General features: G+C 31.0%; 1 protein-coding gene across 5 annotated transcripts in view; it reads left to right on the top strand.

Moving 5' to 3' along the window:
- Positions 1-17236, top strand: part of LOC106458188 (single-stranded DNA-binding protein 3-like) — a 67476-nt gene that overhangs the window by 37113 nt on the left and 13127 nt on the right. For all 5 annotated transcript variants that reach the window (XM_022384324.1, XM_013917659.2, XM_022384323.1 and 2 more), the window contains 4 exons: positions 991-1052; positions 6488-6530; positions 10399-10434; positions 14198-14261. In XM_022384324.1, the coding sequence (XP_022240032.1) occupies positions 991-1052; positions 6488-6530; positions 10399-10434; positions 14198-14261 (205 nt within the window). The remainder of the gene's footprint in view (positions 1-990; positions 1053-6487; positions 6531-10398; positions 10435-14197; positions 14262-17236) is intronic.

The raw sequence follows: 17236 nt of genomic DNA, 5'->3' as shown, positions 1-17236 counted from the left end.
AAATGCTTTACAAATTAAGACTTAATAAAAACAAATTTATATTTTGCATGTGAAAGCATTGTAATGTTTACTGATAATCTGCCAAATTTCATTAACATATCCTTACTAATTTAAAAGTTATAGCATGAAAACTATAACAAACACAAAATGGTTACAAGGTCAGTCCTAGGGTCTGAGCCTGTGCTGAAAGAGTTAACAAAACGAGTAGAAAATGTGGTATCTTGTTTTGGTTTTCTAGAGAACATTATCTATTAAGTAACATAATACTTTTTTTTTACCCACTTTTAAAACTGCTTGTTTGTTTGTTGCATTTTACACAAATCTACTTAAGGGCTCTGTGTGCTTGCCATCCTTAATTTTTAAGTAATAGATTAGTGGGAAAGCAGTTAGTAAAAACCACTCACAGTCAACTTTTTGGCTATTCTTTTTCCAACAAAAGATGGGATTAACCATAACATTATAACACTCCCAAAATTGAAAGGGTGAGTATGCTCAGTGATGGGATTGAAACTTATCACCCACAGATTTTGAGTCAAGTTCCCTAATCACCAGGCATTTGACAATTGTACTTGTAAATATTAGTGAACAACACTAAGTTAACTAATACTTTATTTATATTAAAGAAGTCCAATAATCCTAACAGTTTCTTAGATTGGACCTTAGGAAATGAGCTGCCCTGTTTACTGATACTAGATGAAATATCACTCATAGTCAAGTTAAAAACAATATTAAAAAAAAATGCACTCTAAATTCAATTCCTACAAATTCATTAGTATTTTTTACTAAGAAACTTTCAACCTGTTATCAGAATAAACATATTTATAAATGATTAGAAAGTTTATATTAGGTGATGCCCATGAAATTTTGTCAGTCTTATTTTTGATTATCACTAACATTAAGAACAAAAATGAAGTTGTGAGTTTATTGCTGTTTTAATCTCCATATCAAAATAATTTTCATTATCATGATATTGACAGTTTTTTATTTCAGGGTTATGGACCAATGAGACCACCAGGTGGTGCAGTGGGTCCTGGAATTCCTTCAATGTCCATGTAAGTTGTGTTTTTTTAATATGTGAAGGGTATATTCAACATTATTTTTTCATATATGCTTGCTTATCTCACTGAATGAAATGTGTAAGATCATCAGCGCAAAAATTCCAAACTGTCCTTTAAATACACAAAATGAAAAGTAAATTTAAATCAGTTTTCTTTTAACTTAGCTTGTTCAACTCTCTTAAGTTTGTCTTTTTTATTTTAATTCAAACTAAGGTTAATCTTTTCCTCTGTAGATTTCTCAGGGGGTAAATATAATTATTAAGATAATTAAAAATTGGCCAGTTCTGAGAAACTTGTTAGAACACACGTAAGTCATATGAGTGGGAATACAATCCTTAACCAGGCAAGTTTATAGTTCCTCATTGTATCTTGTACATGTACCCATTTATTTTAAACTGTCAATATTCTTCTTATTGCTTATTACTAATATCTATAATCCTGTTCAACCCAAAGAATAATGAGTAATTTGACTTTCTTTACATCTGTACAAATGTATATAAGTGCATACTAGTCAAATACCATTTGTGTAAGTGATATCAGAAAGTATGAAAAACTTTCAAGTCTTGAAATTGATCATGAATTCTAAGCTTTAGCTATTAATAATATGTTTAAAGGATATATTTTGTAGATGGGTTTAAACTTTATATTCTAATATAGCATAAGAAAATAATGAACAAATGCAGCAAAGTACAGTAAAATCTGAAAATATAAAGAAAGGATTAACCCTCTTGCTACGGGTCTTCCTATGGTCAGGGGTCAAAGAGCATGTCAGCACATTTGTAGACTTGCATTCAAAATGTTTTTGAACTACTATTTTATGAATGTATGTCAATAAGTTAGTATAATACGTTAGTGAATTTCTTCATTTAAATCTTTCGACACGGGGTCGGTCGAGTTGACCGAGTCACATGACCTTCTGTACTTGTCTAAAGTTGACATCAATTTAATACTTATAACTCTCTATATATTGGGTCTTCATGAAATTTGGCAGTCTTTCAGTTAATATTACAAGTCTTTCACACACAAAAAGTCATATTTCTTAGTGAAGTACTTTTAATAAAATAAAATAAAGTTTTGTCCATGAATATATTGAGTATTTGTTTTGAATAGTCCATGTGCAAAGTAATTTTCATGTTAAAATTAAAAATACTTTTCGTCATCTCAAAAATCTCAACTTTCCTTTGTGTAATCCCTAAAACTTCCTAAATGCATTTCAAACGTTTTTTTTTCACCAAATCCTTATAGTTTATATGTTATTTTCTCTATCCTAATCTCAAAAATCTCAACTTTCCTTTGTGTAATCCCTAAAACTTCCTAAATGCATTTCAAACGTTTTTTTTTTCACCAAATCCTTATAGTTTATATGTTATTTTCTCTATCCTAATCTCAAAACTGGATCGGTCAATTCGACCAACCTCGTAACCACCAAAAAAAATCGAAATAAACCTAAATTAACCTTCTTTTATTTCTAGTATGACTTCAAATTATAACCTGAAACTACATTCGTTTATCCTAAGTAGCTCTAAGTTCGTAACATCTATTTGTAATTAAGTTTTATTGTTTTATTGCCCTATGAACTGTGTCTAACTGCTATCCACGCCATTATAAATTGTAAATCACTCGGGGAATGTGCAGCTCACGTTACGCTATCGCTTTACATTACCCATGAGCTGCTTCGTGAACAATTTTAATCATATTATTATTACTTATTTTACCTAATCTAGTCTTAAATAACTTAAAAAGATTCGTACTTTTAATTTTAGTTACTTTTATAATAATAAATAAAGAGTAAATATGAAAAACAAGAAATAAAGTACTTACCCAATCTTCTTTTTTCTTGCCCTCGATTGTGGAGTAGAGTTAAGCCTGATTTTTTAGCAATTATGGTAAAGCACTTAACAATTTTTTTTACTTAAATAATACACCAAAGAATATAGACTAATAACATACAAAAAGTAGAAAAATTCACTTATTTCTAAAAATTTTCCTGGCTTTCTAACTATGAGACAAGAGCCATTACAAATTCATCCAAGCTAGTCGTTAACTTTCCCATGGGAACGAAATTGCTACTCCGAGTGACATTAATGGTTATCTGTTCAAAACACAATTTTATACAAAAATGCCATTTGATAGATGAAAACCTTGACTTTCTATTTGTTATAAATAATATATAATGAAACATAAGAAAGAACTATCAACCAATTGTGAAAGAGAGGATGTGACAGGTGGGTGTGGCAGAATGAGTCTGATTTTCTCTTTGATAGCTCTGTAGCAAATCAAAATTGAAGGCCGAAAAATTATGGTTTGTTTGAACAATAACAATTTTATAAAGAGCATTTTACGTTTTATTTCGTACATTTTAGAGGGGTGTTGAATAAAATAGGGATGATGACATGTTAAGACAAAATTTGTCAAGTGGGTCACACTAGTGGAAATTCAGGATTTTTTTATATATTTCCTTTTAGAATTAAGAACTTAAAACTTGTGTACTATTAACATATGGATTATTAGCTGAGATTTTATGCTATTCTAATTGGTATAACAACAAAAAGTAGTTTAATAAAATTTTGAATGTGTCATGTGCAGTGAAGAGTACCTCTGCAGAAAGAGTTAAAAGTAAATATTTAAAAAAATTCCTAAATATCAGTTTTTGTGTGTCACATGATATGTTGAATGCAACGTTGGTTCAAATTAAGTATTTAATATATTAATCTCAGACCAGTTTCTAATGATTACAAAGAACAAAAGATGCACTGTTACTCAATTTAGTAATATAACATAAAGAAATCTTGAAAATACAAGTTGCAAAAGTCTTCACCCTCCTCAGCTTTTATCATCGTTGATTTAACTTTACGTCACTACCCTGCTAAAGTAAATACAAGTGACTCTGTACAACTCTATCAGATACCAAAGTATATTATAAAGCCATGTGAAAAAATACTTTAGGTCATATAGAGCCATCAGTATTGATTTAAGCAGAGTATTTTGAAAGTTAAGAATGTTTTGAGAATGATGAGAAAAGAACTCTCTACAGACCTAAGGGAGAAGATTGTTCAGAAGCACAATTTAAAGGTTCTCAATTTGCCATTATATACTGTAAAGTTAGTTGTGAAGATATGGAAAGTGTGTCACACTACTTCAACCTTACCAAGATCAGGTCACCCTAAGAAAGTCTGCACTCGAACAAACAGAAAAATTGTCAGGGAAGCGATTGTCAAGCCAACAGTGACACTGAAGGAGCTGCAAACTTCAATAGCAGCAACTGGAATTACTGTACACACTTTGACAATATCGTGTATGTTACAGAAAAAAGGCTTATACGGTAGGGTGGCAAGAAAGAAATTACTACTGACGAAAATGCATCTTAGATCGCTAATGGACTATGCCCATAAACATATCAATAACCATACAACAATGTGGCAGAAAGTTTTATGGTCAGATGAGACCAAAATAGAAGGTTTTGGGTTAAATGACAAATAGTATGTATGGCAGAAACCCAATACTGTTTACAACTCGGCAAATACAGTCCCACTGCTGTAGGGATGTTTTTCTGCAGCTGGCACTGGAGAACTTGTACACATTCAAGGGATCATTGACAGTGCAAAATATACACAGATGTTGGAGGTAAACCTGAAGAAGTCATCTGAAAAACTAAAACTCGGTCAAAGGTTTACATTTCAACAGGACAATGATCAAAATACACATCAAAGGCAATCCAAGAATGGTTTCGGAGAAACAGAATTAAAGTTCTTGACTAGCCAAGTCAAAGCCCAGACCTAAATCCACTTTGAAAATCTGTGGAGAGATTTGAAAATTGCTGTGCATCGAAGTTGTCCTTCCAACTTACCAGAACTTGAGGATATCTGCAAGCAGGAGTGAGTAAACATATCTCCAGTATACTGTGTAAAGCTTATGGAGGGTTATCCGAAACAACTTTCAGCTGTCATTGATGCCAATAGAGCTTCAACCAAATATTAACTTCATAATCATGTTAGGGAGTGAAGAATGTTGCAACATGTGTTTTCAAGATTTCTTTGTGTTATATCACTTAAGTGAGTAACAATGCACCTTTTGTTCACTGTAATCATTAGAAACTGGTCTGAGATTAATATAATAAATATTTTTGGCCATTTGAGTTATGTTTTTCACGAGGAAATAATTAAAAATGATTATTAGCACAGGGGGGTGAAGACATTTGCAAGGCACTGTACATCCTACATGTACAAAATTTGACAAGACTTAGCAAATTACACCAACCAACAAACAAGTACAAAGTTAGCAAGTAGAAGAGATCATTGTTTTCTATATTTCGTTATTTAGTGTTCTATGTTTTAAGGAAAATAATTGAAATTTCAGAACTTATTTGTAAATAGTAATAATATATATACATATGTCATGTATTATAACTGAAATGTGCCACACATGCACTCATGTTATATTATCCAATAGTATAATACTGGCTTTTACAAAGTGACCTGTCTTGGCTTTGTTCTAGTGGACTAGTATTTTGTAGAATACAATCACATTTCAGTTATAATGGTTTCTTGCTATAATTTGTAATCATTATAACATGAAAAAAGCATAACTTGTATCTATTTCCTAATTTTTATGGTAGTTCTAAGGTCAGTTAAATCAACCATACAGAGATACAATAATGAAAATAACAGATAAAATATCAAGTTTTTTCTAAACAAAAACGTTTGACAAATGTGTGGAGGTTATTATGAGATTATAAGGATTTTGCATGTGAAATTTGACAATTTTCTGATGTATAAAATAACCATACAACCATAGCATTCACAAGGACAGTCAACATTTGAAAAGAAAAATGCATGAGCAAATCATTACTTAAAAAATCTTGAAACTTAATACAAAAATTTTGTATGTTGTGTACGAAAGTCTTTTAATGTTTACTGATAATCTGCAAAATTTTATGACGATATGCATACTGTATTAAAAGTTATATTATGAAAACTATAACAAGCACAAAATAGTTACAAGGTTGGTCCATGGAATGGAGCTCATAGTGAGAGAGTTAAAATCACTGTAAGAGAAAGAGAAAATATGTGGTCAACATTATGACTAAATAACAGATTATTTGTCTAAAAACTTTTCCACTTATTTTCTTTACAGTGATTTTAATAATTTATTTATATTGTCACATACGAACTAAAATTTAATTTTGTTTCTCAGTCATTGATATGTAAGAAGACATATGAAAGTGTTGAAAAGAATTGAAATATTATCTAATCACCAATTATCTAGACAGTTTGTCCATATGAAGAACAACACTTTCATTTGTATACCTTCCAGCTATACCTTTAAATCCCATTTTCAGTACCTGTAAATTTATAGCAATGCAAGTGTGGTCAATAGTAGTTTCTATATGCTTAAAACAATAATTATTTTGATTTTTCTTTTACCTAAAGGCAAGGGCCTGGTGGTAGAGCATGGCAACCTAACACATCCACTGTAAGTAACTTGTCAAGAATTTATTATGTTCACACATCAGTAGTTATTAATGATTAGATTTTTTGTGTGCTTTTGTGTTAAATTATTAAATAAACAGGTGTTTTCAGCAACATCTCTTATAATCACATCATAATGGGAAATTAGAAGAGTGGTCTTGTAAAGCTTAAGTGCATACTTTTTTAAAACTATAGAAGCTTTAGAGTAATCACACCATTGGCTGTCACTGTTGTAATCTCAAGGAAGAACCAGCACATAAGCACTTAAGTCTTGCCAAAAAAAGAAGCTTCATGGATCTTGTATGTAGAAGAATAGATGTATTTATTTGTCACAGTGAGTGATAAGAAGCAAATGTTCAAGTCTGAGTAAAATAAAAGTAGGAGAGTACCTGGTCAGGATAGTGGTGACTATTGTGTTGAGAAGTAAGGAAAATTCAAACGAAAATGAACTGTAATGGGGGTTTTAGTATATCAAAAAACTTAATTCCAAAATTATATGAAGTGAAAATAAAGCATACACAGTGGTTAGAAAGGGGTGTAAATGGACAAGGACTGGACATTGTCAGTGAGTCTTAATTCTTTCATACACAAAATGAAGTGCTCTACTCAGGGGTCAGAAAGAATCTCTTAAAAAGCATCAAAACTACATTTATAGTACACATTGTCTATAGCTGGTCAATCAGAAAATAGAAACCAGAATGCAGAATTATCCCTGCTTCATGTGACTACTGTGAGATTAGTCCTCTGAACACAGGATGAAATAAAATACAGTGTAACTATCCCATAAAATAGCAGATACATTCCTTGACCAGTCCAGCTACAGAAAGTCAAACCCAGGTTAAATTTAGCACATAACCAGATTTAGGATGTTCCAGATATGTAATATTTGCATGCTATAACTCTCTTCTCCTTGATATTAGGCCTGTTTTCAAGCCTACTTTAACTTAACTTGGATTAAAAAGTTACAGCAAGATCCCATGAAATTGCATGAAAATCACAACCTTCTGTTGGAGGTGATGTAACAGAATATTACTGGACACTCAACATAGTAACGCAAGCTAAACGAAAGTCCTCTGTATCATACATTGCTAGCTAAACAAGTAATAAATAACAAAATTGACACAGAATAACCCTTTAAAATGCACAAGATATATACAAAAGTGAAAACTTTTGAAATGAAATAAATACAAACAAAAAGAAGAGCAACATGGACTTTTGACTGTATGTACGTAAAACATATATATAGAAACTACTAAATAAAGTTACGTAAAGTAAAACAGAATTATATGATCTCAACCCACACAATGATAGTAAAGAAACACATTACATCGACATTTAGTCAGAAACAAAATTAACATAATATCAAGCCTTTTTAAAATGATAAAACAGTATAGAAAACATTTTTTCAAATGCATATAGTCACAATAATAGAGTAAATACTAAATTTAGAATGAAAAACCATTCAAGATTGAAATATGAAATTAAACCTTTAATATGAAATGTGATATAAACCCTGTAATATTGAAATGTAGAATAAAAGGAAACACGAAATACTCATGCAGAGATTTAGCATAAAGAAAGAAATTAATTGATCAGAATCATTACATAGTTACAAAAACAAAGAAAAATTAAAATATATAATAAGTAAATATAACACATAAAGTTTGCATACACATGCATATTTTCATACAAGAGCTCCAACAAGTATACTTTGAAGGTGGTGAGTAGGTTATTCAAGACCGCTGTCAGTAGACATTTTTCCAGCAATAGTTTGTGGTTGACCTCTGTTGCTTTGACCAAAATGTGCTTAGTCTCCACAAGCACTGCTTGCAGTTTGTTAATTTCCTCAACATCTTGGGGTTTTCCCCTTTATGGTATTGGCTCTACTCATGGGGTATGTAAGACCCAGGTGGTATTCCATCTTTATGCATGGGCTTGAAAGTGGTTTCTTCATCATATAAGTTACTTAAAAGCCATAGTCTTATGGGTTATTGGTTGGGTGCTTCATCAGTGACTCCTGTATTTGTAGGATGTCAAAGGTACTCTGTAGTGACAATCTCCAGACATCATCTTGTGGTCACTGTGGCTGTTGTCATAGGAGTGTTTGTAAGTTCAGTCTTCCTTACTGGACTGTATTTATCTTTTAATTGAAATTCTCAGAGGTTTTGTAGTTGTTCTTCAGCTTGGTAAACTACCACTCTGGTCTTTTTAGCCTGTGGTTTTGTTGGATGTGAGCCTAAATGTCACTACAGTGATAAATTACATCTGGCTGATGTTTGGTTGTAATGCCTGGATTGAATGGCACAAGGCACCTAACTTCTGAAGGATGAGGTCAAAAGGATGAACTCCTTTGATGTGACACTGGACAATTTGGGGAGTTTAGGAGTCAAGACATTTCTTGTCTCCGTCAGTATCTTGTCTTCACTCACATCCTCCAAATGTGAGATAATGATGTACAAGATGGGGACAAGGAGGGGATGGTGCATGTCTATCAATGTAGGAGTTGGAGGAGTATCTATATCATCAAATTTGATTGTAAAGGAACTCCTAATTAAATCCCCCTGCTCAATAGTTGAATTAACTCTGAGATCTGTATATCTTCCATGATAAAACTGTAGTTAATAGTTTAACTTTGAACTTAAAAATCACAAGATAAAAATTAAGTCCAAAATATCTACCCTGCATAAAAGATTAGAGTAAAAGTGATAACTTTCGTTTCTTGGCATATTCGCTCTCTGACATGATAACCATATCATCACCCACACTAATAGATACCTATGTTTACTCAAAAGCTGTTAAATGAGGAATTATATCAAACATGTTTGACAGAGCCAGAAGGATTTGTGATGAAAATCATGTTGAAAAAGAACAAACCCTCCTAGATAAAGTTTTCAGAAACAGTGGATACCCTTCCAGTTTTATGTGTACCACCAAGAGGAACGTGATTTCCCACCACTCACAAAGAGACCAAATTCAACACAAATCAATCATTTTTATACCCAACATTCCCAAGATAAACAAAAAACTTAAAAAGATTTTCCAAAACTTTAATGTCAAAGTTTGAAATCAGGAAAAGGTCTTCAAACATCCTTACTAAAGTGAAACAATCAACCAACAAGTCAAGACAAAAAGAATTCATCTATGAAGTAACCATGTTCATGTGGCAAATTTACATTGGATAAATTGGTCAGACCATAAAACAGAGATTAAACGATTTTAAAGATGCAACTAGACATATACATCCAGATAAATCAGCCTTAGCTGAACATCATAAGTTGGGATCAACATAGAATTATAGACAAAGCTCACCATTTTTCAGAAATAGAAGGTGAAGAAGCTGTCTATGTCTAACTAAACTAACCTGAACTCAACGGAAACAAAGGCTTGTGCATCAGCAATATTTGAGCAACCACCTTCAACAAACTCTGCAGATAATATGATGACATCACAGTTGTACTGACAACTCCTGCCAATCACTGCACCTGTTCAACCTACACAGCTTGGAGCTTTACTACAGAGTTGTGCATACCTTTGTAAGACACTACACACAAGTACCTATAGTGACCTGAAGAAGACCTCGGTATAGAAGCTAAAACATCATCCCCTTTTCATTCAACAGGCATTTGCAGTCCATTAAAGTTCTCAAACTAAGTTGGATTAGGCCTAGTTAATTTAATGTAGCTAATTACAATAGTGATTTTAAAAAAACATAGAAGTCAGTACTCTAGTATCAAACATGCTTGTATGCTTGTATTTAAGTTGATTTTTTTCTGTTTAAAGAAAATTGTGTTGAATAAAAGTATTGTAAATTTTATTCTAAAAATAATGTCCAAATTTTACCAAAGTTTATTCACTATTTATTTTTTTTTCAGATTAATTATTCATCTGCATCACCTGGTAGCCATTATGTAAGTACTTTTATGGTTTTTATCATTACCACTGCTGTAAAATTTAGGCTTATGATTACTTTAATGTAGTTCTTTATGATGGTGTAAACAGCCATTGTAAAATGAATGAATCCTAAAGATAGTAACTAGGATTTAGTGTAAAACAGTGATCATTGCCTTTACTTTTATGTGGGATTTTTTTATTTGACAAGTTACTTAAGTCTTTTAAAACTTTTTTCCACAAATTAACCTATAGTGTATTTCAGTTGTCAATATACTCTCATGGTTATTTTTAGTCATATTAACCTTCTGGAAATGAGTAGGTAAAAATGTGCATGCCATGACCTATTTACAGTTATATTAAATATTTAATTCAACTACTTTATTATCAATGAATGTCAATAAACTTGACATTCAAAACCTAGGTAATAAATTGATTTTAATATTATATAAGTTTTACTTTCAAACATAAATAGTTAAATATATTCTCAATCTACACTTTTCCTATCATGTCAGACTTGTTTGGTGCAAATTGCATAATTTAGATAATCTTTCCACCCCTATTTGAGTTGTGAGTTTTAATGCAAATTAAAAACTTGTAGATATTGCTAAGACATAATCTAACGTTATAGCATTCACTTGTTTTGTTTTAATTGGATACAAACTAGAAAATCCAAATCACATGGCATACTATACTGTCTTTTGAAAATGTCCATAATTCTCTCTGATGTTTGTTATTACATTGTTTATAATCAATAGAATGTGAAGATTTCAGTTAACTGATTTGCGTATAACATTAGCTTGTTCTTTTAACAATTTTTCAATTATTTGGCATATAGGACTGAAATATTTAATTTCCAAATAAAATTAGTTTAAAAACACTTTATCAAAAGACACATTAAACCACTTCCATATCTTATTAAATATTAGGAAGTGATAAGTATAAGTGAAATAGGGAATTAACGAAATAGTAACATGGTGAATGGTAGGGTAGTTCTCTACTTTATTTGTAAGGTTAGGACCAAACATTGAGTGGCTTTATTGTGAAACTACGAAAGGAAAGAATATACGAGGTGAGAGGATTATGGAACTATAACTCGGCATTTATTGATGGTATTGCAACTTTTAAGAAATGATGCTATACTATTCTACTATGCAAGACCTCAAAACTTCAATTTTGTGTAGCAATTTATTTCCATCCCTGAGGGTTAATGTAAGTTCATTTTCAGTACCTTCTGTTAACTCTCAAAATACTAACTTATTTTTATACCATCCACTGTCAGTAATGAAAAAATTCACATCTATATATATAATAGCTAAATGTCTGTCTGTCACATTTTATACCTCCTGAATGGTTAAACATAGAAAAAAAGTTATACATCAAAATGCTTATTTTCAAGAGTACATAACAGGAAAATTATTAATTTTTTTTGCATTTCTCTAAACTTTCATGTCGATATCAACATTGATCTGTTTGTCTTCATATGTGCTAAACAGTCAATCTGAGAAAAATTGTTAAGAACAAAAATGTTCTTTTTGTGAGGGAATTCCATAAAGAAAGTGGGATTTCCTCTGTCAACTGATTGAAAGAAATATATCAAAGATAGAAGCATAAAAGGAAAAAATGCATGAAGAGAGGAATGTGTTTGAGTTTTTATTTGTTGTTGTTCAGCTTATTTTTTGTTTATTTATTTATTTACTTTTGTGTTGGTACTATATACATGCATGGTTTTGTTGTACCATCTTGAATAAATTTATTTGAATTGAATACATTACCTCGGACACTGCTTATAGAAATGACAACTGTCTAAAAGCACTCACTTCAGTAGCTCTCTTTTTCTGTGCTCAGTAAAATGACAAGGAATGGTTGCATTCAGTGAAATTTATTCCTCCTGCTACTTTTTGAATGTAAGTGCTCTGTAGTGCTGGATGCACCCATTGAATCAAAACCCAAACACTTTTTGCCAACAATACATTACAGTCAGTTTCATTTGCTTAAAAACAAATGCAATGCAATTTTACATATTCAAATAACATGTGGAATGACAAAAGACAGTTGTAAATTGCACACTAGATAATCATATTGCATGTATGCTCTAGTCCAGGGAATTGGTTGCTGCTTGACTGCATATTTTATGTTTATTCATCACTATTTTTAGGAAAATTACTGTTGAATTGTTTCAACAGGCATCTGCTAGTTACATCATATTCATATTCAAAAAAAAAGAAATAAAATACCTAACTGTCATTCGTCGAAGAGAGTTAACCCTAATTTTTTATACTAATGATACTAATGCACCAAAGAATATAGACTAATAACATGCAAAAAAGTAGACAAATTCCCTTACCTCTGAAGATTTTTCTGGCTTTCTAACTATGCAACAAGAGTCGTTACAAATTCATCCAAGCTAGTCATTAACTTTCTCATGGGAATGGTGTTAGTACTCTTAAGTGAAATTGATACTTAACTGTTCAGAACATAACGTTATACAATACGTCATCTGATAGATGAAACCCTTGACTTTCTATTGGTTATAGTTAATATATAATTAAATGTAAGAGAGAACTGTGAAAAACTCATAAATTTTAAGAAAACAATGATAATTTTAAACACAATTCTATAAAAATGAAATTGTTTCCAGTTTCCAAATTACTAAAACACAATAACTTACTGCACAGAATAAAAAGTGGAAAAAAACCCAATGAAACTGGAAAACAATCTCATACACTCTACATGTTTTGACATATACTACTGCATCATTCTCAGGAGTGTAATGTTTTGCAAAAATAACACTTATTTATGCAATTATCAGATCACCAAATAACATATTAAAGAATTTCACGCCATCTGCTGACAACATTTCCATCAGGTCCATCATCTTTATTCAATAATTTAAATTTACTTTTTTTACATTTAATTATCTCAATAGATTCACGTATATTCATACCAATTACATTTCCAGGTTGTGCTAAAATAACATTTTTTCCGATTGAATTGTGTGATTAGTTTCACTAACATGTTCTGCTAAAGGTGAATTAGTAATATTACTATTTTTAACATTTCTTTCATGTTCATTCAGTCTGAATTTTAAATTTCTTCTAGTTTGTTCTATATAAACTTTTTTACATTCACATAATATTTTATATATGCCAAATATTTCCATTAAATCAATTTTATCTTTTATATAGTTTTGAATTAAAACTCACTATAAGAAAAATCAAGTCAAAGTTCAGTTTTAGCTGGGTAAAAACATAATTATATTCTGCAAGTCAAATCATTTTAATATGAAAATTGCAATGAGGGAAAAATTCATATTCCACAATTGTGAAATTGTAACAAGGAATGGATCAGGATATCTGTTTCATTATTTTTGGTTGAATTGGACCAAATTTGAAAAATTGATATAAGATTACGGAAAACAAGAATGGTGGAAAATAATTTTCAAAATGACAGTAATCAATTGATGAATCAACAGGTTATAGGTTTTGTTTTATAACATCTACTCCCTGTTGTTAGTGTGTGATATAGAATTATCTTCATTAACCTATAACTTCATTTTTTTTTTTTTTTCAGTTTTAGCCTACTTTTGGTCATAAGCTATTACTAATGTGCTGTATGAAATGTTTCTTTTATGGAAAAGTATTAGCTGATACTTACCCTGTTTTTCTATGTACTAGTCATGTAGGCCTGGTTTAATTTGGTTAGCATGTTTAAGTAAGTTCATATTTTAATAAGGCAGTTTTTTGTAGCATAGTTTGTTCAAATTTGTCTTCCCTTGAATAGGGTCCACCAGCCTCAGGGGCAGGTTCTCAGAGGTCAGGAACACCTATTATGCCTAGTCCTCAAGGTAAGTCTCATTGTGACCTAGTCTTCGCATAATTTTTATTGTAGTTGTGGTTGTGATAAATAGGCATTTGTTTCAAAATCTTGCTACATCTCTAGCAACTTTAATATGCACTGAATTTATTACACTTGCTATGTAAATGCTGAAATTGCAATACTAAGTATTCCTGTTAATAATCTTTGAATTTGCTGAACCAATATTAAATTTGTTTTGATTTTACATTTTGTAATGGTTATTTTCTCCTTTTTTTGGAATTATCTGTTTGATATATGCAAGTTTTAAATGCTGTTTTGCATTTTGTGTAGTATTCACAATGTTTTATTCTTAACAATAAGTTTTTAACTGAATTGTTAAGATGTTAAGCTGCTAGTTGTTTTCTTAATAGATTTCTTCTAATACTGTTTTGATAGCATACACTAGTGGTTCTCAAAAACATTAAATCTTAAGTTAAAAATTTATGAGGAGCATATTTGTAAAACTACGGATGGTACTTAAACATAAAATTTTAGGTTAAAAATTTATGATAGAGATATTGTTTGTAAAGCCTATCTGTATTTTTGTTGTTTTAATAATAATGGATGCAAGCTATAGGTCATTTTAGGTGAAAAATGTTCCTAGTATTATCATGTGAAGTACTTATAAAGTGTCTTTTAAGGGATTGCTTGAACTTTATTTTCTTTGTACATTACAAGAAGTTGAGATGTTAATAAATCTGCTATGAACAAGATTTTAACTTGAAACTTCTGGATTGAAGTAATACTCCAAGACTGATTTTTTGTATCTCGGGTATTAGAGCCCAAGACCCAAACAGATAATTCCCATTCTGACCATTATATAATCCTCTATTCATTGAGGTATCAGAACATTAAGAAATCTGTGCTGACCAGGGCTTAAACTCACAACACCAACACTTTGAGGTTGATTCTGTATTATCTGAGTAACAGCATTCAAGTAGCCAGTCCCCATTCTATTTATTATAATAAGCACACCTAAACCTCGACAGAATGCGGTTATCTGGATCTAGTAACACTACCCTGTAATATGCAAGGACTGCATAGTCAATAGTCCCCTCCCCTTCCTTGGTTCCATCTTACCTCATACTGTGTAACAAGGCTAGGCTGACATGTGGTGATAAAAACAGGTTCTGGAATAACACTGAAGAAACTTTGTTATTCATTTTATTTTACTTTGGAAGAAAACAAACATTTACATGTATACTGATAATTACTAACCACAGTAAACATGAAATAATAACACACAGTATAGTAGAAATTCCCTATTAAGTGCATGCAAATTTAAAAAGAAGTGTAAAATTAAAGTGTTTACAATTTAAGTAAAAGCACATCATGTTAAATTTCCACTGCATCAGAGCATTACTATTTGAAAAATGAACCAGTCATTTTTTGCTTTCATCCTTCATTTGTCATCTTCCTTGCAATTTCAACAACTGACTTCAATTGCAAAACTTTAACTCAGTCCACATCTTGACAATGAAGTGGCCATATTGCAGTAAAACACCAATGAGGGGGAGACTATAGCTTGCAAAGAACAACCTTACAATGTACAGAACATTAGAATGATGGGCAGATCATTGATGGGTTTTAAAATGGACCATACCTTTTGTGTGAAGTGATACCAAGGATTACGTAGTGTGGTTCAGATGCGTATAGCTTGGAAAAAAGGCTAAAGGAGGTTTTGGCTCTCAAAAAGATGACTGATATTTGATTTGAGCTGCAGATAATCATGAAAATGGTGGAGTTACAGCTATTAAAGTGATCGATCAAAAACTAATTAGGATAATAAAGACCAAATTGAGTTTTGACAATTATTGAAAAAGAATTATGCTAATTTCACACTTTGTTATTAAAAATAATCAAATGATTGAAGAAGTATGTTTGTTTTATGTGTTTTTAATGGCCTTTTGTTATACAAGAAACTGCTGCCATTTATGCTTCTTCATTTTTAAAAATGGAGTCCAAACACCAACCACGTTATATCCGAATTGGCATTGTATCAAAGTGTGTTATGTCAAGGTTTAGGTGTGTGTTTTAATAACATTAAACAAGGCTATTACATGAACTTTGCTGTCTGTCCACAACTATAGCTGAGCAATTAACTTGATTAATTGATTACCTATAAGCATTAATTGCTTCAATTACTGTCACATAAAATAATCAAGAATAGTGTTTCTGATTATTACTGTTTTTGATTATTCCAGCTAACAAAGTAATTAAAATATTGCCAGTATGGTGTCTCAAAAATTATCATTATTATTGTTTTGAATATTTCACATTCGTTCAGCTTTGGACCAACATTGGTGATTAAAGTGTAAAATATATAGGGGTAGCAGAATGGCATACGTGTGCATCATTTGTTGGCAGTAGAAAGGGGGAGAATTGATATGACTGTCAAACTCATAAAAATGAGAAAAGAAATAGAGTAAGGGTTTTCAAAATCCCTCTGTTATTGAGAACAGACATAAGCTATTTATAACATAGATTAAATTATAATATCATTCTAGTTTGTTATCTATCATTTACTGATTCCAAAATAATAATTAGTAGAGTTTGTATTTTTTTTATCATCTTTTGGTTTTAAAAGTGTCCTATTGTAATTAAATTTAGTCATTCTTTACATCAGAATCACATGTAACATTACTAACTTTTAAACTTTTTGTAGAGTTGTGATTGCTCATTGGGAGTTATCTGCTTGAGTTTTGAGTCCTAGTAGCTCAGTTGGTGAAATATTGGCACAGTGTGACCAAAAGATCATGAGTTCAGGTCCTGGTTAGGGCATATTTATTAATATCCATATTTATTATACTGTTAAACATATACTTTGTATGTCTACGAATCTGTTTACATTGTTTTTCGTATAAAAAAAAAGAACACTAGTGCTATATAGTACTTATTAATCCTAAGTTAAATGTGAATATACTGTATGTTGTAATAAAGTTAGGCTTAACCTATCCAAGCTAT

Source organism: Limulus polyphemus, unplaced genomic scaffold (genome assembly GCF_000517525.1).
Source record: "Limulus polyphemus unplaced genomic scaffold, Limulus_polyphemus-2.1.2 Scaffold426, whole genome shotgun sequence".
In the NCBI taxonomy this organism is placed as follows: Eukaryota; Metazoa; Arthropoda; class Merostomata; order Xiphosura; family Limulidae; genus Limulus; species Limulus polyphemus.
The sequence above is the reverse complement of the archived record's forward strand: the minus strand, read 5'-3'. Positions and strand labels throughout refer to the sequence as shown.